The sequence below is a fragment of the Lynx canadensis genome, chromosome B2 (genome assembly GCF_007474595.2).
Source record: "Lynx canadensis isolate LIC74 chromosome B2, mLynCan4.pri.v2, whole genome shotgun sequence".
Classification (NCBI taxonomy): Eukaryota; Metazoa; Chordata; class Mammalia; order Carnivora; family Felidae; genus Lynx; species Lynx canadensis.
This window is the reverse complement of record NC_044307.1, coordinates 67111398-67135190: the sequence shown is the minus strand read 5'-3', so window position 1 is coordinate 67135190 and position 23793 is coordinate 67111398. Positions and strand designations below refer to the sequence as shown.

General features: G+C 38.0%; 1 protein-coding gene across 1 annotated transcript in view; it reads right to left on the bottom strand.

The window, feature by feature from the left end:
- Positions 1-23793, bottom strand: part of CD109 (CD109 molecule) — a 136072-nt gene that overhangs the window by 34829 nt on the left and 77450 nt on the right. Inside the window, exons 15-23 of the mRNA XM_030315851.2 lie at positions 21603-21755; positions 15275-15349; positions 14786-14846; positions 11191-11332; positions 10169-10286; positions 7274-7387; positions 5634-5852; positions 4219-4363; positions 738-914 (exon numbers count right to left, since the gene is read on the bottom strand). Coding sequence (XP_030171711.1) covers positions 738-914; positions 4219-4363; positions 5634-5852; positions 7274-7387; positions 10169-10286; positions 11191-11332; positions 14786-14846; positions 15275-15349; positions 21603-21755 — 1204 coding nt within the window. The remainder of the gene's footprint in view (positions 1-737; positions 915-4218; positions 4364-5633; positions 5853-7273; positions 7388-10168; positions 10287-11190; positions 11333-14785; positions 14847-15274; positions 15350-21602; positions 21756-23793) is intronic.

The window sequence follows — 23793 nt, the reverse complement described above, 5'->3', positions numbered from 1 at the left end:
CTGTTCCCTCCTAACTCCCACCTACTTGACACTTTAAACGCACTGAGAAGGTGCCCGCCCCATGACACCACATGTGTTTATGTACAGACTGTCTTCACTGAACAGAGAATTTCTTGAGAAGAAAGGCCCTGACCTCCTCTGTTTCCTTAGCAGTGGAAATGACACTGGCACTAACAGATGCTCCATAAATGTGGGATGAATAAATGAACAATCAGTCCTCTAGATGTTTAGTAGCTTTAAATTTTAGGCCCCTTATTAAAATACAAGCCCCTCTAGGGGCGCCTGAGTGGCTCAGGTGGTTAAGTGCCATTACTTCAGCTCAGGTCACGATCTCACAGCTCATGAGTTCGAGCCTTGCATCTGGCTCCGTGCTAACAGCTCAGAGCCTGGAGCCTGCTTCAGGTTCTGTGTCTCCTTTTCACGGCCCCTCCCCCACTCATACTGTGTGTGTGTGTGTGTGTGTGTGTGTGTGTGTGTGTGTGTGTGTCTCAAAAATAAACATTAAAAAAAAAATACAAACCCCCCTAGACACTAACTCCTTAAACATGTTAGCAGCAATTTGTGACAATTACATCTTCCCATTGCTCATTCTTTTAGCACATTTCAGCACCATCTAGTCCTACAACCACAGAGCAAGGACAAATCACTTTATTCTGAAATATGGCATAGGGTGAACTCTGCCTAAAAAAAAAAAAAAAAAGTTTTTACAAATAAAAGCATATTTCTAAAATGCTTACCTTGCCTCATAAATGAAAGGGCTTTTTCTTTTAAGTTTTCTGTCAGTTGTTTCTTTTTAGTTAGGTAATCCAAAACATAAATATTTGGAGCAAAATTTATCATATTCTGTTCACCACAGCCATAAGGCATCCGAATCAATGAGGCCAAGCCATTGATGGAAGAACCAAGGATATCCCCTGAAAGCACAAGACATTCAATACATTCAGCAAATACTCAATAACTGTACCTCCTGGTGGCAATGAGACTCCCATTAAGTACAGAAGGCATCGGACACTGAAGCAATAGTTATTCCACTGCTTGGAACAGAGTACAAACATTACATCAAACTTTTAGGAAGACTGGCCAAATAACTGATAACACAGTGGCAATGAACTTGTAAATTATGTGACACATTAGACTCTTAGCTCAGTTAAAGATGTGGCATTCACTAGGCAAAAAATAAGTTTAAAAAATAATTCTTGGACAAAAATATGTCAGGGATTGATCATCAGGAAACCATCATTTTTATATAGGAAAGGAATGTTTTATTAGTAGTATTCTTCACATAGCTAGAACCTCATTCTGATTTCTTACTAAGACACTATAAGATTTTTTTAAGGGCAAGGCTTAGAGTAGTTTTCACTGTGTTCTATTTAGCAACAACAAAGTAGAATTAACCAGTCAAAGTCTTTCAATGAATATCACAGTCAAAAAGGATTAGGAATATTCTTCAAAGTTAGTAATCTAAAATTAAACAAAATGCATGTTTAAGAGACACCTCTATCCAAATTCTAATACCATGACTGGGGAAACAAGTAAAAATTCAGAAATACAGAGGCTGAGTTCTAATTCTGACCCCACTGTGGTTGAGCTGTATGGAGAAGAACATTCTTCTGTCTATTATTATATTTTAGAAATTTACACCATTCCAAGTCCAAATACTTAGTGAGCATCTAATCCTAAAATAAAATTTTAAAAAATGAATCTAAAAAATAAAGCCCTCTTTTAAATGAATAAGCTGCAGCCATGCTAGCATATGATGTCTTAAAGTTTAGATGTTAACACCCGTTAACACGTTAACAGATGTTAACAGAAAAATAGAGGTTATATTATTACCACTTATGCTTTTATGGTTTCTAATATTTAAAATGAACATAAACTTAGATTCTCCATATTCAAAGAAGCAAACTAATATTCACACTAATATTCTGGGCTACTAAATAGATTTTTTTTAATAAATATCATATAGGACCACCTGGGTGGCTCAGTTGATTAACTTCAGCTCAGGTCAGGATCTCACAGTTTGTGAGTTTGAGCCCCATATCAGGTTCTGTGCTGAAAGCTCAGAGCCTGGAGCCTGCTTCAGATTCTGTGTCTCCCTCTCTCTCTCTCTGTCCCTCCCCTGATCACGCTCTGCCTCTCTGTCTCTCTCAAAAATGAATAACATTAAAAAGAAATTTTAAAAAATGTATCATATAAAAATACAACTTGAAATGCCATTCTTTGCGCCACGGTTAAAAATCAAACCTCAACAGTATTTCAGTAACCAAAGATAGATTCATTCAATGTTAGAAGTGGTGGTATACATTTGAAATTCAAGTCTTCTTCCCTTTGTGTGTATGTGTGTATGTGTGTGCATGTGTATTGCATCCCCTGTGTGCATGCTGCACCTCCCAGCATCACAACACTGTGGGAGAATTTATTCCTCTAAGTAGAGAGCTTATTTAATTCTTCTTAAGAATTATACCCAAGGTGAACGAGCCGAGCCCCATTTGGGGCTCCATGCTGTCAGCACAGACAGAGCCTGCTTCAGATTCTCTCTCTCTCTGCCCCTTCCCTGTTCTCTCTCTCTCTCTCTGCCCCTTCCCTGTTCTCTCTCTCTCTCTCTCTCTCTCTCTTACTCTCTCAAAATAAATAAATAAATACTAATTTTTAAAAAAGAATTAGGGAAGCCTGGGTGGCTCAGTTGGTTGAGTGTCTGACTTCGGCTCATGTCATGATCTCACAGTTCATGAGTTCGGGCCCCGCATCAGGCTCTGTGCTGACAGATCAGAGCCTGGAGCCTGCTTCGGATTCTCTGTCTCCCTCTCTCTCTGCCCCTCCCTTGCTTGCACTCGGTCTCTCTCTATCTCTCTCAAAAATAAATAAACATTAAAAAAAATTTTTTTTAAGAATTACATTCAAGGCTCCCAAAAAGTCCTCTATGGACTGACATCTTGAAGACCTAACAAACTATTTATATTCGTTAATCTTCATTAATCTAAACATTTCCTTCGGTTATTTGTAAAGCACAACTATATAAACAAATCGTTTGTGTGGAAGCTCTGTTTAACAGCTGATGCAAAAACACACTTAGGTTGCCAGAAGGTGACTAGGACAGGGTGAAGTCAATGGCTTGCTTCCTGTTATAAAGGTTATCTGTGTCCTGCACAGAGAACTGCTCTAGGCAAGAGAGCTCAGCGTTTGGTCATCAGAAGCACTTGTGGAGCCTTTTCAAAATATACACACCCTAACCATAGCTCAAGAAAAGCTGATTGCGTAGGTCAGAAGTGCAGCTCTTACAAAGCTCCACACAAGATTCTGATATTATCAGTGGTTGAAAGCCACAGAAGCCAGAAGCTCTGCCCTTAGAAATACTCCCTCCCTTGGGGCCCCTGGGTGGCTCAGTAGGTTGAACGTCTGACTTCGGCTCAGGTCATGATCTCATGGTTTGTGGATTCGAGCCCCGAGTCGGGCTCTGTGCTGACAGCTCAGAGCCTGGAGCCTGCTTCGGATCCTGTGTCTGCCTCTCCCTCTGCCCCATGCCCACTCATGCTCTGTCTCTCAAAAATAAACATTGGAAAAAAAATTTTTTTTTAATTAAAAAAAAAAAAAAGAATCCCTCCCTCAAGCCACATTATAAATGAGCGCTGCTAGTCAAAGAGTGATCTTCACACACATCAGAAGCATCAACATCAACTGGGAGCTTGCTAGAAATGCATAATCCAAGGCTCCACCCCAGGCCTACTAAACCAACATCTTCCTTTAAACAAGATCCCCACGTGGGGCACCTGGGTGGCTCAGTGGGTTGAGGGTCCAACTTCGGCTCAGGTCATGATCTCACAGCTTGTGAGTTCAAGCCCTGCATCAGGCTCTGTGCTGACAGCTCAGAGCCTGGAGCCTGCTTCAGATTCTGTGTCTCCCTGTATTTCTGCCCTTCCCACACTCACGCTCTGTCTCTCTCTGTCTCAAAAATAAAGAAACATTAAAAAAAATTTTTAAACAAGATCCCCACGTGATTCAGATGCACACTGAGATTGAGAACTGGTCTAGGTAGAACACATATCTGCTAGTCTTTCTACTGTAATCAGTAGTTGGTACCAACTAAAAACTTTAGCAACCTCTTCTCATTAGGACTAAATTAGAAAATACATCTATAATAGATAACAAATGTGTTATACACACACACACACACACATATACACATAAATCTGGAGTCATGGCAATATATTGTATTCTTACCAATTGCAGTGATCTGAACTCTTTCACTACCACTCACTGTGTTGGGAGGAAATGAGAAACTCAAAGTTTTCAGGGGAGTTTGTAATTTGTGGACAGCCAAGTCTAACAAGATGGATTGTGAATACAATTTTTCTATTCCTTCAGCCTGTTGGAAAAAAGGAACACGATTAACATGGTCTCCACTCATCCGTCTACAGAGAGTTTTATGCAAATAAGATAAACATCTTGCCTGCAGTGTCTGCACTATGCGTACATTAGGTAAATACCTACCATTTTTGATTCCTGCTTCAAATCTGTTAATAAATGCTTACTTTCTAATTAAAGTAGATAAAACATTTCATGAAATAGCAATTGAGAGGTGCCTGGATGGCTCAGTCGGTTAAGCATCCAACTTCAGCTCAGGTTATGATCTCACAGTTCGTGAGTTCAAACCCCATGTGGGGCTCTGTACTGACAACTCAGAGACTGGAACCTGCTTCAGATTCTGTGTCTCCCTCTCTCTCTGCCCCTCCCCCTCTTGCATTGTCTTTCTTTCTCTCTCTTAAAAATAAATAAACATTTAATAAAGTTAAAAAAAAAAGAAATAGCAATTGAAATGATAAAGGAGAAGATGAAAAGGTAATGATAAAAACTCTCTGAGGTAAATCCTATTATTATCCAAAGAGAGATTTAAAAAGAGAGAGAGAGATCAAACTCCTTGCCCAAAGTCACACTTGACAGAGCTGGCATTTGAACCTAGGGCTGTCTCACCCCAGGACACAAGTGCTTACCCACCAGGCTGAGTTTTTCTGCATAATGCCTTCTCTAAAGAAAAATCTACAAAATTGCTTCTAACTATACATTCAAAATACATACAACTGTAGATTCAAAATCTACATATCAACTTGGCATGATTTTTTTTTTATTTTTTTAATGTTTATTTAATTTTAAGAGAGAGAGAGAGACAGAGTATAAGCAGGGGAGGGGCAGAGACAGAGAGGGAGACACAGAATCTGAAGCAGACTCCAGGTTCCCAGCTGTCAGAACAGAGCCTGACACAGGGCTCGAACCCACGAATCATGAGATCATGACCTGAGCCGAAGTCAGACGCTTAACTTACTGAGCCACCCAGGTGCCCCTCAACTTGGCGTGATTTGATAGGACCCTAATGTAAAACAGTTTGTAAATGTAATTAACTGACTGCAAAAGAGATTTGCTATATAGACATATCATAAATTTGAAGAGGAAATGGGTGATTACTTCCAAAACATATTATGTATCTTTACACACAGATGAGATAACAATTAGACAATACCAGGGTGGAGGAGATGACCTACTAGATCTTGCCAACAAATTTAACCAAGAGAAAAACCATCTTCTGTTTCCTTTTTAATTATATATTTCCGTTTCAATTATTCAAGACTTCAAACATTTACCTTTACTAAAATCCTCTGGGTGACAGCATCAGAAGCAGCAGGTGAAATGGCCGTGACTGTGATTGGAATTTCCCCCAGGTGTGTTGGCTTGACTGGGAAAACAACAGTTGCCCCATCCTCACTGGGAACCAGAATGGTCTGCTGGTGTCCGGTCGCATTTATTTCATTTAAAGCCATTAGAATATCAAATTTGTCACTTTTCTCAATGATTACTTGAACCTGGAAGGAAAATTATCAAAAGTTTTGTATAATAAACGCTCATAAGTAAAGTGTTGCTTTAACCACATCAAGTGCTATTAAATCCATGAGGCTCAAGACTGGAGAAAAAGGAGACAGAGATTCAGCCAAGAAGAAGATGAGAAGGTTATCAGGGAAAACTTCATTTTCCTATGTTCTCCTCATCCACTTCAAGATTTGTGGGAAAAGGGCACTCTTCGGTTCCATTTCTAACATTAAACTCCCACTAACATTAAATTCTGTCATCATCCGAAGGCTTTGAGTGGGAAGGATGTGCCCAGAAAGGTTATTTCATGTCACAGTATTGCCACAAGCCTGATTTAACTGCATCATCCTAGGACACTGGTCCCATTAGAAAAACCTAAGACAAACAGGATGCAGGGTTATTACATCTATTGAGAGTCTTGGCTAAAATCATCCCAAGGAAAGAATGATGCAGACATCAGTCCTAAAGCATATGTTGGTTGTAAACTTGTGTAAAGTCTGTCAAAGTTGCCAGTCTTGCCAAGGATGGCATTTATCTAGGCCTTACACTTCATGAATTGTTTTCCATTTATTTTCTCATCTTTTTCTCAAAATACTTTCTGTAGAAACAAGAATTATCATTCCCATTTTACATTAAGTTATTTGCTGGTAAGGGGTAGAGTGGGACATCGAATCCAGGCCTTCTGATTCCAGATCTTCTGCTCTTTTCAAAGTACCATTGTTGACTACGTTAAAAAGTACAATTTAAAAATAATTTACAAACACAGTGCTTAATGAGATTGTGGCATTTTCACTTAACGAAGTTAATAACATAGTCCTACTTACTCTGGGGGGAAAGAATTAATCACTTGGTTAGCACTACAATGGGCACAACACAAACGGTGGCCTAAGCCTGCCTTCCAGGGAACTGACTAGCTAAGGAAACATTAGGCACATGACTCAAAACACAAAGCCTTGTTTTGAATACATTGTATTCAAAACAAAATACATTATAAAAACATGGAAACAACGCATAACAGAATGGGTGAGGAAAGATATCCTAGTTTTATGCCAGGTCTTGAGAGGAATAAGTCAAGGAGCACAGAATGGCAGTGCAAAGGGGCAATGCCTCTAGATGTGGGGAAGGCTGGGAAACAGCACAGGGAGTCAGGAAAGACACAGACCTGCCTCACATACAGTAAGGAAGTTATGTGGTTCAAGTAGAAAACGTGCAAGAAATTAAGAAAGAAAGGACAGACACACTAATACAATCCTTAGACATTAATAAGTAGAAGAAATTACTGACAAAGTGTGTTTATTTTCAATCTCTCATGTATAAAATGCTTACATGCCCAGATGCCCAAACATTAATAACCCTGTGTGTTTTCTCCATTTTTTTCCTGAAGTGTGAATGATTAACAAAACTTTTAATACATTACCTCAGTGGCATCTTTCAAATAATTGAATATGGTTACTTCCAAAGCAAATTCTTCACCTCTGATAACAGAGTAGGGAAGATTCAAAAAAATGAAAAATGGCTGGAAGGCTTGTAGCTGGAAAAAACACAATGAATACATATTTTATTGAAGTCAAAATGCTTCATATTACATGCAGTTAAAAGTAAATCTCACAAAACCTATGAAGCCTATAATTTCACATAGAAATGGCCACTTGCCTATCAACAGAAAACAAACAGCAACTTACCCCAAATGAATGATGATGATAAACTGATGTGGCTTATGGTATTTAACTAAATATTAATCACTACATTTTACTAAATGCCTACCAGGATCCAGGAACTTTATTTTTTTTATCATTTTATTTTATTTTCATCATGATAATCGGTGTACTGTCTAATCCTCACCCCCTACTACCCCATCCTCCCACCCATCACCCCTCTGATAACCATCTGTGCTATAGCTAAGAGTCTGTTTCTTGGTTGTCTATCTGGTTTTTTTTTTTTCCTTCACTCATTTGTTTTGTTTCTTACATTGTACATATGAGTGAGATGATATGGTATTTGTCTTTCTCTGACTCATTTGACTTAACATTATACTCTCTAGCTCTATTCATGTTGTTGCAAATGCCAAGATTTCATTCTTTTTTCTGGCTGAATAATATTTATATATATACACACATATATACACATATGTACACATATACCACATCTCCTTTATCCATTCATCTATCAGTGGACACTTGGGTTGCTCCCATAGTTTGGCTATTGCAAATAATGCTGCAATAAACATGGGAGTGCATATGTCCCTTTGCTTTAGCATTTTTGTATTGCGGGGGGGGGGGGTAAATATCCAGTAGTGTGATTCTTGGATCATAACGTTCTATTTTTAGTTTTTTGAGGAACCTCCATATTGTTTTGCACAGCCAAATTGGCTGCACCAATTTGCATTCCCACCAACAGTGCAAGAGTGTTCCGTTTTCTCCACATCCTTGCCAACACTTGTTGTTTCTTGTATTGTTGAATTTAGCCATTCTGACAGGTGTGAGGTGATAGTTCATTGTAGTTTTGATTTGCATTTCCCTGATGATAAGTGATGTTGAGTATCTTTTCATGTGTCTCCTGGCCATCTGTAACATCTTCTTGGGAGAAACAGCTGTTTATGTCTTCTGCCCATTTTTAGTTGGATAATTTGGTTTTGGGGTACTGAGTTTATCAGTTCTTTATATATTTTGTATTTTAACCCTTTATAGGATATGTCATTTGTAAATATCTTCTCCAGTTCAGTAGGTTGCCTTTTAGTTTTATTGATTGCTTCCTGCACTGTCCAGAAACTTTTTACTTTAATGTGGTCCCAACAGTTTATAGGTACTTTAATGCACATATTTTACAGAAAAGAAATCTGAAATTCAGATATATCTGAAACGAGTACAAGATCACATTGCTAGTAAATGAAGGAACCAGAAACGGATCCCAGAATGTCTGATGCCAAAGTCAAGCTCCTGACCTACTGTGCTATAATGACTCCACCAAGTGGCCAAATCAAACAACCCCTGTTTTAGACTCGTGGAAAGTCTAGACAATGTTCTGCTTACTACGTTCTAACATATACATGCATATGTACTTCCTCATTGGTGACCCAATTCTGATACTGTTGGCCAAATCCTTCATGGGAAGCTGAACCCCTACCTTGCCTCTGAAAGCAGCCATTGATTAATTTAGGCCGATGGTTGTCACTGGCAGCAGTAATTTCCTCTAGAGGTTTACTTAGACATTTGTGAAAGTGTCTTAGATTGTCACAATGATTGAGGGGCACCAATGACAAATAGTGGGTGAAAGTTTGTAATGCTCAGGACAGAAGAACTGTCCCCTGTCCCTCATGATTCTTGAATATCTCTTCAGACATTCATGTAAAGTACCTTCTTGTAATGACCTGAACTTCAAACCTAATTCCAACTTATATATGAACCCAAATATTGGAAATATATTGCATTTCTCAATACACACTGAATTTTTCATAAATACGGCTATTTTATAAATCAACAGAAGACTGCCCTTTGTTTTGTTTGTAACTTTACCAAAAGTCGTTCAGTTTCAGAAACCGACATCACCACAGGCAGTACTACTCAAGGTGTTTGAGCGGCTGAAACAATACCTGTACATCAAACTTGATTTGCAGCTATTACACACAGGGTGATTCCATGCCTGGAGTAAACAGTTAAATATGTATGACTCTTAGTGCAGCTATGACTGACAACTTATATACTGTAATATGTATTACTTTATTACAGATTACTTTCCTTTTATTTCTCAATATTTCACTTCAGGCATCATATGGATTTTTTTAATTGAGTATGTAAGTATACTACATTTTCTATGACTTGCATTGTAGATGGTAAAGGGGAAAACAAAATATCTGTTATAAAAAGGGGGCTTCAGGTATGACAGAGGTGAGAACTACTGGTCTAAGACCAAACATGTATATTCCTCTCGCCAGCGACTGGGTTAGGAAGTCACATATGCTGCAATCTGACCAGAAATGTGAAGGCATGTCTTCTAGGGGACATCTTGAGAAGTTCTGCTCATCCTTATCAGAAGGACACACAGAAACCCTCTGTCTTCTGGCCTTTGGAAATGGTTGGATTCAGTCAATAATAAACTTTTTATCCAAATCTTAACATGGATGGAACACATTTAGGAGTTCAATACAGCTCACATTCTAAAGTAAACAACTAATAAAAACAAAAAGGAAAAGCCAAGGAACCTCTAAACACTGAGCAACATCATAAGCAATTGTTTTTTGAAAATCCATTGAAGAGTGGACACTTTTTTTGCTTTGGGTACTTTAACATTTATAAGCAGCTCTTTCATATACTACCTCCACTGGAGTCCTGGTTAGTCCAAGACCTAAGTCCTCAGAGATCACAAATGCGGTAGCCACCCAAGAAGTGATAGAATCAGGCACGGTAACTTCAAAGTCTTGGTAAATCTTGGAACTAAAGTCAAGAGAAAAATAAAAATCACAACCCCGAGAACTGACACATTTCCAAAAAAGTCAACATAACCTAAACCATTTTTGGAAGAGTTTTAGTTTTCCAAATTGTTTGCCTATCTAAATTTTTTTGAGTGAGCATGAAACGGCAGATCCCAAATTCTCAAGGACCAGGTCATTTAATAAGGCCATAACACTGCATCCTGACTCGTATTCCATTAAAAGCTTTCAACAATGTTTACACTTTCAGAATGACCATGATTTTCATAAATGTACAGATAATAAATACATATTTTCAAATTTAACTTGATTTATTTCTGTCAATTTACATGAAAGTTTCCCTCCGTATCCTGGTCATGTATTTGTGTGTGTGTGTTTTGAGCTTTGACTTGTGTCTTATTTCAAGTTTCCATACATGGCTGACTATAAAATATATGCATATTTCATGATTCATCTGCTCAGTCATCAGACCAGATAGCACAGGGTTGGTCAACTAAGCTGAGTCCCTCCACCACCTGTGCTGCTTCTCCCTGTGGCTCACGGGGATGTTTTACAAGGAGCTACAAGGCAGAGAGAGTAATCATCAGTACTTTCATCCCAAGGCAACAAGTGTACTCTCAGCAATTTTCTCAAACAAGAACCATGAGACTCCAAGGAAGTTCAAAACACTCTTCGTTAGAAGAAGGTCTATCTTCTCCTTAATGATACTCTCACTGTCCAATTTGCATGTGGCTTTATTATATACTACATTTAAATACACTAAATATCGTTCTAAGATAAAAAACCTCTTGGTCTATTTAGCTTTAACCACAATATGTTTGCACTTAAACATTAGAAAGAACAGAAAACTTGTTTAAAAATAACACTAAACAGAATATATATAAGCAAAGAACATGATAAATCTTTACCCCATGTTGGTGTCTAGCCAAATCCAAGTCTCTGGAAAATGCTTTCTGACACGTGGATCACTAACCGAAGAGAAGTCATGGAAATCTACCAAGTATCCTTCATTTTCCTCCACAAACCTCTCGGCAAGTTCTACGCTGTCATCTAAAAATCAACATTGGCAACTGTTAGGAAAAAAGTCCCTGTAGAGAATGATTATAAACTCAGTCCATGGAATTGCAGCACCTCTCAGCTGAATGGGACTTTAGAGCTCATCTTATCCAACCTTCTCGTTTTACAGATGAGACACCTGAGACCCACAGAAGTCAAGTGACTTACACAAGGCCCTGTGGCCAGTTACTGCAGCGCCAAAACTTAAAAAAAAAAAAAAAAAAAAGTTTCCTGCCCATATGGCCAACACCTAAAAAACTACTTACAGTGCAGTTGCTAAAAAATAAGTTAAATCACATTTTTAAAGTTACCTTCAATTTTTCTATTCTTTTTAGCTCCCTAGTGCCAGTTACCAATGGCTATCCCAGCCATAAGATGCCACAATCATCCTGTTTACTAACTTAAAAACAGCCATGTTGCCATACAAACTCTGGGTTACCTACTTCTATTTTTTCAACTTTTCTATAAGTCTATAATTATTTCAAAATAAAATGTAAAAAAAAAATAGACTACAGTCAGTACCAGGGATACAAAGATGAATGCAGGGAGCTTCTTCACTCACAGTCTATTGGAGAAGACAAATAGAAAACTGTAGTAAACATGTTAAGAGTGACACAGACATATAAAAAATGCCTATTGTGCACAATAATGGCTGATTTTATCCAAAATCTGAATGATGAAAATAGTGTGGCTAGGGGAAAAAAATTCATTTTGCAGGGGTTTTGGGGTTTTTTTATTCTGTTTTCTTTAAGTCTCCAGTTAAAGAGTACCCCACATGGGAAAGGGACACAGGGCAGGTAAGCTAAGTACAAAGGCATGTCCCGAATATGACAGTGAGTATTAGGTAAGAGGGGCGTAAAATGAGAAGAGAAAGAATGGCTAAATCCAGATATTAAATATCCAATCTCCCATGCTGAAACTTAGATTGATCCTTTAAGCAATTTTGACCTATTGAAGGTTTTAGAATAAATTAGAAACACGATCCAGCCCACAGCTCATGTTTTATAATGATAACTCTGGCATCAGTGCGAACAATGGTTTAGAGCTGGAGGAAATGGAAGGTGGCAAAGCAGTTAAGTTAGGAAGTTATTACAATAGTCAACGAGACACTGACAAGGGCCTGAAGCAAGGAGAGGAGAGGAAGAATAGTCTCAAGAGATGATTCTGCCCTGCCTCTTGGGTGGATGACTTCTGTGTATGCCCATGGCATGCTGACTCCCCCCACCCCAGTCCTCAGCACACTCTTCTAATTATATATTGTTTTGCCCCACTAGACCAAGTTAAAATCTCATTGCCTCGTACATACTAGGCATGCAATTACTATCATCACTATCCATTAAATAATGAATGAACGAACTGGATCTGAGGAATAAAATAGTAGGTAATTGCAGGCTTATAAGTGCTAAACATGTGTCATACAATTTAAATGTTTTTGAATTTAACATCATAATACCCCTGTAATACCAATAATATTATTAGCTCTATATTTCAATTGGAGATTTGAGGTTTAGAAAGGTTAATTGACTTTCTCAGTGTCAAAACACCAGAACTTAAAGGCAGAAGTATTTGATGGCAATCCTTTTCTTAACTACCATGTTATTCCACATCTGACAGAGAGGAAGGAACTGAGGATGTGTTGTGGGTTTCTGATTTAGGCATCTAGGTAAATGATGATTTCATTAACATAGGTCTGAAATTATATCAATTCAAGGAATCACATATCAATAAAATTATATTAAGGAAAAGCAAGGCTGTAAAGGAAGAGAAGATCATAAACTTGGCTTGTGACATACTGAATTTAAGGTATTTGTGGGAAGCAGAAACAGAGGGGTAAGATAAACAGTCAAGATGTTCCAGAGTTTGGGTTAATGAAGAAGATGTCAGGGAAGGACAAGGAAGCAGGGAAGAATGCTACCAAACTGAATAATCATGGTGGTCCAGGCCAAGTACTGGAGGAAAGTGAAAGCAGAAGGAGCCAATAACCCAGAATAACCAGAAGTCAAGACCAAGGAAGGTATTTGGTCTCTAGTAAGGACAAAGAAGGCATTCAATAGATTTAAGGGAGTGAGTGAATACCCAAGGTAGAAGGATAGGCATTTGAAATGTTAAAAGTAAAGCAGTGTTCCAGTGATAACGTGACCTTGAGTAACTACTGATGCCATAGTGCTGACTGCAAGATACATTATGTACTTAGGAACCCTGATCCAGAAGAGAAGCAGAAAAATGAATGCCAGTCACTTAAGAAGGTTTCTAGGGACACAGTATGCTAGTAGGAGGATCAAATTTCTTCTGTTAAACAGTGGGGAAAAAAAGGTAGAAGAAAGTTCTTAGGAAATGTAAAGGATACAATAAGTATTACTAACAACAGAATGAGTATTACAGTGGAAATCAGGATTTGATAAGTAAGGATGAAAAAAGATGGGTAAAAGCAGATACCAACAAAGAGAGAATGGAAAAAGATTGCTTAGAAGGTGTCTAGGATGGATTGTTACATGAAGAAAGCTAACCATACCATATTATCTTTAATGCATAGAAATCATAATGACTTCATAAAATTTTTAATACTATAAAATGATCTTTTTGCTTCAGGACAGAGGCTCAGGTATCCTGTAGTGTCAAAAATCAGCCCAAAGCTGGAGAGCCTGGGGCTTAGTGTGGAGTAACTGAGAAGACCTGACAGGAATAGGGAATCCGGGGATACAAATTGTGACAGCCTTACAAGATGATATTAGCATAATGTTACCTAAAGGAAAAGAGAACAACTCCTGGAGTTAACCATTCTCATTTCCACACTTCCTTCAGTCAAAACATTTCACTTCTTCCTAAGCACTCTTATTATTAGTTGGGTAGCAACTCTATTTAGCAACACAGGGAACTAGGATGTATAGATGTGACCCTGCTCAGGAAGAACTCAGACTGATGAGACATGCACGTGTGCAGGTGCATGCACTCACGCATGCTCACTGCATGTACCAGCATACTTATGGCATCTAGGTTATATTCTAGGTGAACATGCGTGTGTGTGTGTGTGCACACTGCATATACCAGCATACTTATGGCATCTGGGCTATATGCTAGGTGAACATCAAAATGCCAGAGAACAAAAATGTTTCAAAACTATGTTGTTCCTTTTATCTAATTCCAAAATAACAGCACAGTTTGCAATACAAATTGGAAGCATAGGATCTTCCAATATGCCCCAAAAAATAACCATTTCAAACAACTACAAGGGAGCAAATGGAAATCTAGACAGAACCCCAGACAAATATTCCATGTCATGGCTCAAATGTACATTAAACTCCAAAGACTTTAGGAAAAGAGAACAGAAAATGAAATCACAATATCCATATCCATTAAACCAGAAAGCATCCATACTTATAAGTAATTTTAAATACCTGAGATGAAAGACTTAAATACTTTGAAAGCACATTGCTAGGTTCTACTTACAAACACCATCAATGTAATCCTTCATAAGGTTTGCATCTGTCAATACCCAGAGGCCACATTCCTAAAAAGAATAATTAAAAATTTTTTAAATAAAAGTTTAAATGCTTTGTAAAATGTCACAGCAGTCTTCTATACTCTTAATTCACTCTTGTTCATTTGTTTTTATGCAGACATGAAAGTTTTGTGTTTTTTTGACTCTATCTCATTTTTGAGAATTTAGGTACATACATGAGCATTCTCTCTCTCCCTCTCATACACAGATACAGATACAGATACACACACACACACACACACACACACACACACACACACACTTTCCATTTGCTTTTAAAATTGGAAGGATGATTATCTTTCCATTTCAAATTATATTTATATAACACTATACTTCAACAACACATTTAATAAAAGGTTAATCAGATAATTCTGAAGGTGTTTGCAATAGTAAAAGATATTAATATCTTTCCAAATTATATAATAAGCTAAACATACCTGAAAAACTGCAAAAGAATTCATGAACATGCCTAAATAATACCCTGTGTTATAGAGCTCCAACTCATGGACCACCTAAGGAGAAGATAAAATATGTGGAATGAATTGATTTGTATCATACTGTTCTGCCCTCTGTAATATTTCTTGTATGTTACTTAGATAACACACAGCCCACATGCTTATCCAATTTGAAAGTGACACAAATGGAACAATAACAAATATTTGAATGCCTTATTCATGATTCAATCAGCTAAAATTACATTGATTCTTTTAACTTATTTTCACTCTGTTCACTAATCCAGAGTTCCTAAGAAACGTGGGCTTGAGGTTTGCTCAGGAGGAATTTAAATGTCAATTCCTAAACCAACACACAGGGGTCAGCATTGAAAACAACCCATACTTCTGGCAGAAATAAATGGGTTAAATTTGATGGTTAATATAAGTTCTGCAAATGTCACTTAACTACATTTTCTTAAATAACAAAAAGAGATAGTTTACAAAAAAGAAATGTAAATTATTAACAAACAGAAAAAATATTCAACCTCATTGATAAAGCACTGCAAATTATAACATCAATGAGATAGTTTTTTCAATATTGAGATATTTACATAATCACATTAGCAATGTTATTTTTTTAAGAGCAGCACTCACTACTAGGAAGAGAGAGTAAAATAGGCTAAAAGACTGAGTAAAGTTGGCAGCTCCCAAGAGGTAAACACAGATTAGAATATGACCTAGCAATTCCATCCCAATGTATATGCTGAAAAGAACAGGCACTCAGATATACATGTATGGCCAATGTTCATTGTGGCATCAGTCACAGTAACCAAAAGATAGAAACAACTTAAACGTCCATCAACAGAAGAATGGATAAGCAAAATGTGGTATATACATCAAATAGAATATTATTTAGCCATAAGAAGAAATGAAGTTCAGATACATGCTACAACATGGATGAACCTTGAAAACATTAAGCTAAGTGAAATAAGGCAGACATAGAAGGAAAAAATTTTATATGATTCCTCTTATATGAAATGTTGAGACTAGGCAAGTTCATAAAGACAAGTAGATTAGAGGTAGCTGGGGCTGGGAATAGGGGGAAATGGGAGAATTATCACTTAATGGCTACAGAGTCTGTCTGGGGTAACAAAAAAGTTTTAGAAACAGATAGTGATGATCGTTGTACAACATGAAAGTAATTAATGCCACTGAACTGTCTTTCAAAAATGGCTAAAATGGCAAATTTTATGTTACATACATTTCACCACAATAAAAAAAGTTAAGATATTATACAGTTTGGTAACTATTTCAACCTATCTCTCTTATTTACATTAGCATTAACTAGACAAATTAAGACAAAGGCAGGAATACAAATCATGAAAGAGTCTAAGTGCAAGTTTAAAAAACAACCACGTTTGGAGCCCCTCAGTGGCTCAGTTGACTGTCTGAATCTTGATTTCGTCTCAGGTCATGATCTCGTGGTTTCGTAAGTTCGAGCCCCGCATCAGGCTCTGCACAGGCCGTACAAAGCCTGCCTGGGATTCTCTCTCCCCCTCTTTCTCTGTCCCTTCCCCACTCACGCTGTCTCTGTCTCTCTTAAAATAAATAAATAAAACTTTTTTTAAAAAATTTAAAAAAAAACATTTAAAATCAAACACCTGGAGCACCTGGGTGGCTCAGTCGGTTAGGTGACTGATTTCAGCTCAGGTCATGATCTCGCGGTTCGTGGGTTCAAGCCCTGCATCAGGCTCTGTACTGACAGCTCAGAGCCTGGAGCCTGCTTCGGATTCTGTATATCCCTCTCTGTCTGTCCCTTCCCTACTCACACTCTGCCTCTCTCTGTCTCTCAAAAATGAATAAACGTTAAAAAAAATTAAAATCAAACACCTGCATCCACTTTTTTTGCCACACTAACAACAACCGCAACTACATCCATGGTAAGCAAACACGGTGCTAGAACAGGCACCGAGAAGAAAACAACAGAAGGAGAAAACAGAAAATTTCATAATATCTCAACAAGCTGGCAAATACAACCAGTATATAGTCCAACTATAGACAATGGAGCCAGAGCCAGACATAATGGAGAGAAAAGATTTTAGTCCCAAGACTCAAACTCTGCTATAGGACACAAATGCATGCAAGTTCACCTTCCCCTGACACTCAGGCATGAATCAATGGAATTATCAAGAAGAAACATCTATCTCAAAAAGAAATCCTCGTTTTCTCACTGGCTCAACAAAAAGGCATTGCCAAGGCTGGAGCAAAGGCTGATGTCTGAAAATCATTTCTGGAATATCTAGCACACTTAAATTTTCCCAAAGTGTTCAAGAGTCTCTCAGCACCATGTATAAATTTAACAAGAACAAAAGAAACCAAAATGGTCTATTACCACAGGCTCCTGATGCCCTTCTCCAGAGCCAACTCTGAAGAAACAAGAAAAGCAAGTAGGAAACTTGGATGAGTGGTATGAGAAAAGCCTGAGAAGAGTAAAAGATAACTTTAACTGGTGTGTTGGGAGGAAGTGGGTGGCAGAAAGCTGCTAGAGGCTGTCTGGAGAAAAGATTTTTTAATTCTGCTCTTGCTTCTTTCCAGGAAGCAGCCTTGGGACAATCATTCCTTGCATTTTCACTGCCAAAATCAGCAGCTGCACCAGCAGCCTACACTGCCTGTGTAAGGGTCAGGAAGATAATACCAGGTCAGCACCTCTGCTTTTCTGGTGGAGAAACTGAGGAAAACACGTGGACAGACCCATGGCCACAAGCACTCACTCTTCCTCTGCACTCCAAACCCTAAAAGTTGGTGGATCATGACCCCAAAAAACTGCCTTTTCTTGGTGATGCTTTTCCCTAAGAGCTTAAAAGTGAAACACTGAATAAAAGCCAGCAGCACACAGGGAAGATCAAGAGTAGTTCTCTAGTCTCTGAAGCTTGACCCCTCCCCCTCTTTAAACTTACAAGACTTACACAGATTGGAATGGGGTGTTCATCCTTCCCCAATGGACAATATCAGAACAGCTGCCAAATCAACTACATCCAAAGAGTATGACTTCCATAAAAGACATCCAAATGGACAACACATAACATATGATGTGAAATATTGAAAAGGCCAGTTCAAGATTTTAAAATAAACATGGCAGATAGACATAAGGAGATAAAGGAAAATATTAGCAATATAAAACAAGAACGAAAGATAAGAACCCAATGAAAATAATATACATTAAAAATATAATAGCTGACATAAATAACCCAATATAAGAAATCAAAGGAGGATAGATACAACTGATAGATGATCAGGGAGCAGAGTCAACTGTGGAGCTCTCTCAAAGGAAAAAAGGAAAGTCAAAAAGATAGTGAACATAAAACAAAAAGCTAAGAGATATGGAGAATGGAAGTAGACGTGCTAATCACTGAATAACAAGAGTCTCAGAAGAAGAGAAATGGAGAATGAAGAAATAAATGAAGAAATAACAGATGTAAATTTCCAGAATTAAAAAATGAAGGAAGAGCATAGACTGCAAGGGCAATCAATAATGGCACTGAATTACAATCCTGTACAATCACAACATGGTCTGGGCAGGATTGGAGAAGAAGGTGGTAACAAGTGAAAGACAAAAGGGATGTGCAAGAAAATGAGAGCATACTGGGGCACCTGGGTGGCTCAGTTGGTTAGGCATCCGACTTCAGCTCAGGTCATGATCTCACCATTCCCAATTCGAGCCCCGCATCAGGCTCTGTGCTGACACCTCAGAGCCTGGAGCCTGCTTCGGATTCAGTGTCTCCCTCTCTCTGCCCCTCCCCCACTCACACCTCTGTCTGCCTGTCTGTCTCTCTCTCTTTCTCTCTCAAAAATAAATAAACATTTAAAAAAATTAAAAAAATAAAATAAAATGAGAGCATGCGAAAAAATGCTCGTCTTGTCTGGTGAAGATGGAATTTTGATAGTCTTAAGAAATCAGCAAGAATAAATAGTAGTATGGTTCATGAGTTAAGGGCATCTGTCATAGGAACAAAAACAGAATGTATAACTTACAAACCAGAAGAATAAAATTTGATCTAACCCCTGGAAAAAATAAAAATAAAAAGAGGGAAGAAAAGTAACTGCATTTAAAAATATGAAATAAAGTAGAAATAATTCCTAATTAAGACAAGAATTACCATACTTGTAAATGTGTTAAATAAGCTTACTAAAAGATATGGACTACCAGACATTAAAAACAAAAACAAAATATAATATAATAACATGCTACCTACAAGATAAACTTAAAGGAAAACTTATAAAAGCTTGAAAATAAAAAGGTAGAAAAATATGCCAGCAAGGTTGAACCAAAAGAAAGCTGGGATAACAATCTTTTGTTTTTTTAATGTTTATTTTTTTAGAGAGAGGGAGAGAGAGAGACAGAGTGCAAGCAGAGAGAGAAGGAGACACAGAATCCAAAGCAGGCTCCAGGCTCCAAGCTGTCAGCACGGAGCCTGATGTGGGTCTCGAACTCTTGAACTGTGAGATTATGACCTGAGCCGAAGTTGGATGCTTAAATGACTGAGCCACCAAGGCACCCCATGGGATAGCAATCTTATATATGACAAAATTTTATGTAAATATATTAAAAGATAGACAAAGAAACAAAGACAGAAACAGAGCACAAGCACTAGATAGGTGTGTGTGTGTGTGTGTGTGTGTGTGTGTGTGTGTGTGTGTGTATGTACATACACAGGGAAACAAAAATGAAATAATATACTTAAGATATTTAGAAAGCTATAAAATGAGAGATATTACTAAATTCAGTTAAATCAAATCCAAAATGCTATAGACTTTTTAGAATAACATGAGTTTTTTAATATCAAGAGAAAAAAATGACCAATTTGTTTTAAATGAATCTTTTTTAAAAGGGATTGATGGGAATGCAAGCTGGTGCAGCCACTCTGGAAAACAATATGGAGGTTCCTCAAAAAACTAAAAATAGAAGTACCCTATGACCCAGCAATTACACTACTAGGCATTTATCCAAGGGATACAGGTGTGCTGTTTCGAAGGGACACATGCACCCCCCATGTTTATAGCAACACTATCAACAACAGCCAAAGTATGGAAAGAGCCCAAATGTCCATTGATGGATGAATAGATAAAGAAGATGTGCTATATATATATACACAATGGAGTATTACTTGGCAATCAAAAAGAATGAAATCTTGCCATTTGCAACTACATGGATGGAACTGGAGGGTATTAGGCTAAGTGAAATTAGTCAGTCAGAGAAAGACAAAAATCATATGACTTCACTCATATGAGGACTTTAAGAGACAAAACGGATGAACATAAGGGAAGGGAAACAAAAATAATATAAAAACAGGGAGGGGACAAAACAGAAGAGACTCATAAATATGGAGAACAAACTGAGGGTTACTGGAGGGAGGGGGGATGGGCTAAATGGGTAAGGGGCAGTAAGGAATCTACTCCTGAAATCATTGTTGCATTATATGTTAACTAATTTGGATGTAAATTTAAAAAAATAAAAAATAAAACAAGTCAAAATAAATAAATACATAAATAATTTAAAAAATAAAGGGATTGAGAAAAATTACCTTTATAGGCTGAAAAAATATATAATTTTTCTCAAGATGACCAAATTAGCCTAAACATTTATATCTTTTTTTCCCATGTGTTGTTAATTACTATACTTAATTAATTGACATAGGTTATACAATCTAGATCTCAACTAGCAATGGCTAGGGTATATCAAGGATATATACAAGAATACATCAAGAACTTACATATAAAAATGAACAACAACGAACTTACAAAGCAAAATTGATTAATGAATAGAGGATTAGTTTATGTAACTAATGTAACTAGAGGTTTATATATTTCTTGGTTTATAAGTGTTCTGCAAATTAACAGGATTTCACTCCTTCAATATACCACAAATAGTAAATTCAATAAGGCTGTAATTATATATAACCATTATGTATAACCAAAATAGAAAGTACTTCAAAATTATCGAAAGCTCTCTTCTCCAGGGTCATCCAGAATTGTACAAGTCAATTTCCTAGTACTTTCTTGAGAGTCTTGAATTCAAATACAGTATGAAAATGAGGGAAAACTCTAGATGGCCTCTCTCACGTAAGACAGCAAAGACACTTCACCACATAAGCCTCTTCCCAACACAACAACCAGAATGCAAATCCTTTTTATTTGGAAGCTTTACTCATTACTGACTTACACTTGAAGAGGAACCAATAAAATTTCCCTTAGATATTTGAAGTAATGCAATAAAGTTTCTTTTTTGCTCTTTTAGCATGTATTTTTATAATGAAAAAATAGCTATACTCACATTTTCCATTGTAATATCATTAGAGGCATTCATCAGATTCACGCTTTTGTCAACAGCCACAACCCCAACTATTGAGTCTGGCTGTGTCACAGAGATCCTAAGAGAGACTTTCTCAGATGGTGCAGCATGAGTTTTACTCCAAAACAGCTTTATCTAAGAAAGGGAGAAAACAGGATTGATTTATGTGACTTTTTTAAAGCATTACTTACATGTCTCACCAACAGCAGTTCAAAGGACTCAAAATCTAGCAGAGATTCTCCATTTGCCTTGACTCAGGGATCATTCTAAAACCATACATAAGCCTTCTCTGGGGGAAAGAATTTAAAAAAAAAAAAAAAAACTTTACTCACAGTATTTGCAAGTAATAGAACTTCCCACAGTGGCATAAATCTGAATTTTCCTTCACTTCTCTACCTTTCCTCTTCCCTTTCTCCCACACCCCTCATCCCCCAGCCAATGCTAAAAAGAAGACAGCAGTGCCTGGCACACCTGGGGAGGGTCAGTATCCTGGAGGAGGAACAGGAAAGAGCAAAGAAACTGGAGATGCCCACGTGCTGGTAACCTGAACTTAGAAGTGAGCCCAGGGAGAGGCCCCTTGGGGACTCACAGAACTACTTGGGTTGGGGACAAGGAGATGTCTTTCCAACTGAAGAGGTGATCAGACCAAACACTAGTTAGGCCCAATGCTCTGTGTCCCCATGGCTGCCTGAACTTCCTCTGTTCATTACATTCATCAAAGATGGCCCTAACTCATACTTCTTAATGAGCCTCAATCATCTCATCACAGCAAAACTGAATGGCTTTGTCATGAGGCCCCTTCATACTAAGAAGGCTCATCTTGTCTAGCTCTGTTTCAACATTCTACTGCTGCAGTGACTGTACTACCTGACCAAAACTGCCTTACTGTTCCCCTCGACTTGACTGAACAGGCTTCTTCCTGACCATAAGCCCCTGATTCTCCCTTTACTTACAGCATTTACTTTAGAAAACTTGGAATTGTAAATTCTTTCTCTGTCCCTTTGAAATGTAAGGCTTCTCCCAGCCTCTTGCCACTTTTACAACACAGGAATGTCTTTCCCAAGGACCTGGGAGCCAATCCTTTGAAATGTAATCACCAAAAAAGAATCACTGATTGATCTCCCAAGGCTCTGTGGGAGGATAGGACCCTAACTTATACATTGACAGCAAACACAGATGGCCTAATCACATTACCAATCTCTTCTCAGTGTCCTCCAGTACTTTTCCACAAGCTCATTCACTGCTTAAAACTCTCCTGCCTTTGGAGCAACTGGGTGGCTCAGTCATTTAAGTGTATGACTTCAGGTCATGATCTCACAATTCGTGGGTTTGAGCTCTGCATTGGGCTCCACGCTGACAGTGTGGAACCTGCTTGGGATTCTCTCTCTCTCTCTCTCTCTCTCTGTCCCTCCCCCACTTATGCTTTCAATCAGTCAATCAATCAATCAATCAATAACCTCTCCTGCCTTTTGTTTTAATGAAGTTGAATTCAATCTCTCTCCCCTATTGCAACAGTCTTGAATAAAGACTTGCCTGTTTAACTTGTCCAGTGAAATTTTTTATACATATACCCTTTATACCACTGTATCTAGTTTACTTTTAGTTTAAGTTTCCCCACATATACCCAAAATGAAGGGGAGCAACATGTTCCAGCCTTGTACTTCTCACTCTTGACTCTGTGCCTCAGAGACCCTATGGCTTCCATGTACACTTACGAGTGGATGATTTCTAACCCTCCATCTCTTGTGCTTTCCACATCCCATCCAGTTCAGTCATTACCAAACATCCAAAAGACTCGTTAATTTTCCCTTGCTTAAATATATTCTATTTTCAAATTTGCAGTTTCTTTGTGAGTAATGGAATAAACATATAAAAAGTAGAGAAAGAGGGGCGCTTGGCTGCTCAGTCAGTAGAACATGTGACTTTTGATCTCAGGGTTATATGTTTGAGCCCCACATTGGGTGTAGAGATTACCTAAAAATAAAAGTAGAGGGGCGCCTGGGTGGCTCAGTCGGTTAAGCGTCCGACTTCGGCTCAGGTCATGATCTCACGGTCCATGAGTTCGAGCCCCGCGTCAGGCTCTGTGCTGACAGCTCAGAGCCTGGAGCCTGCTTCAGATTCTGTGTCTCCCTCTCTCTCTGACCCTCCCCCATTCATGCTCTGTCTCTCCCTG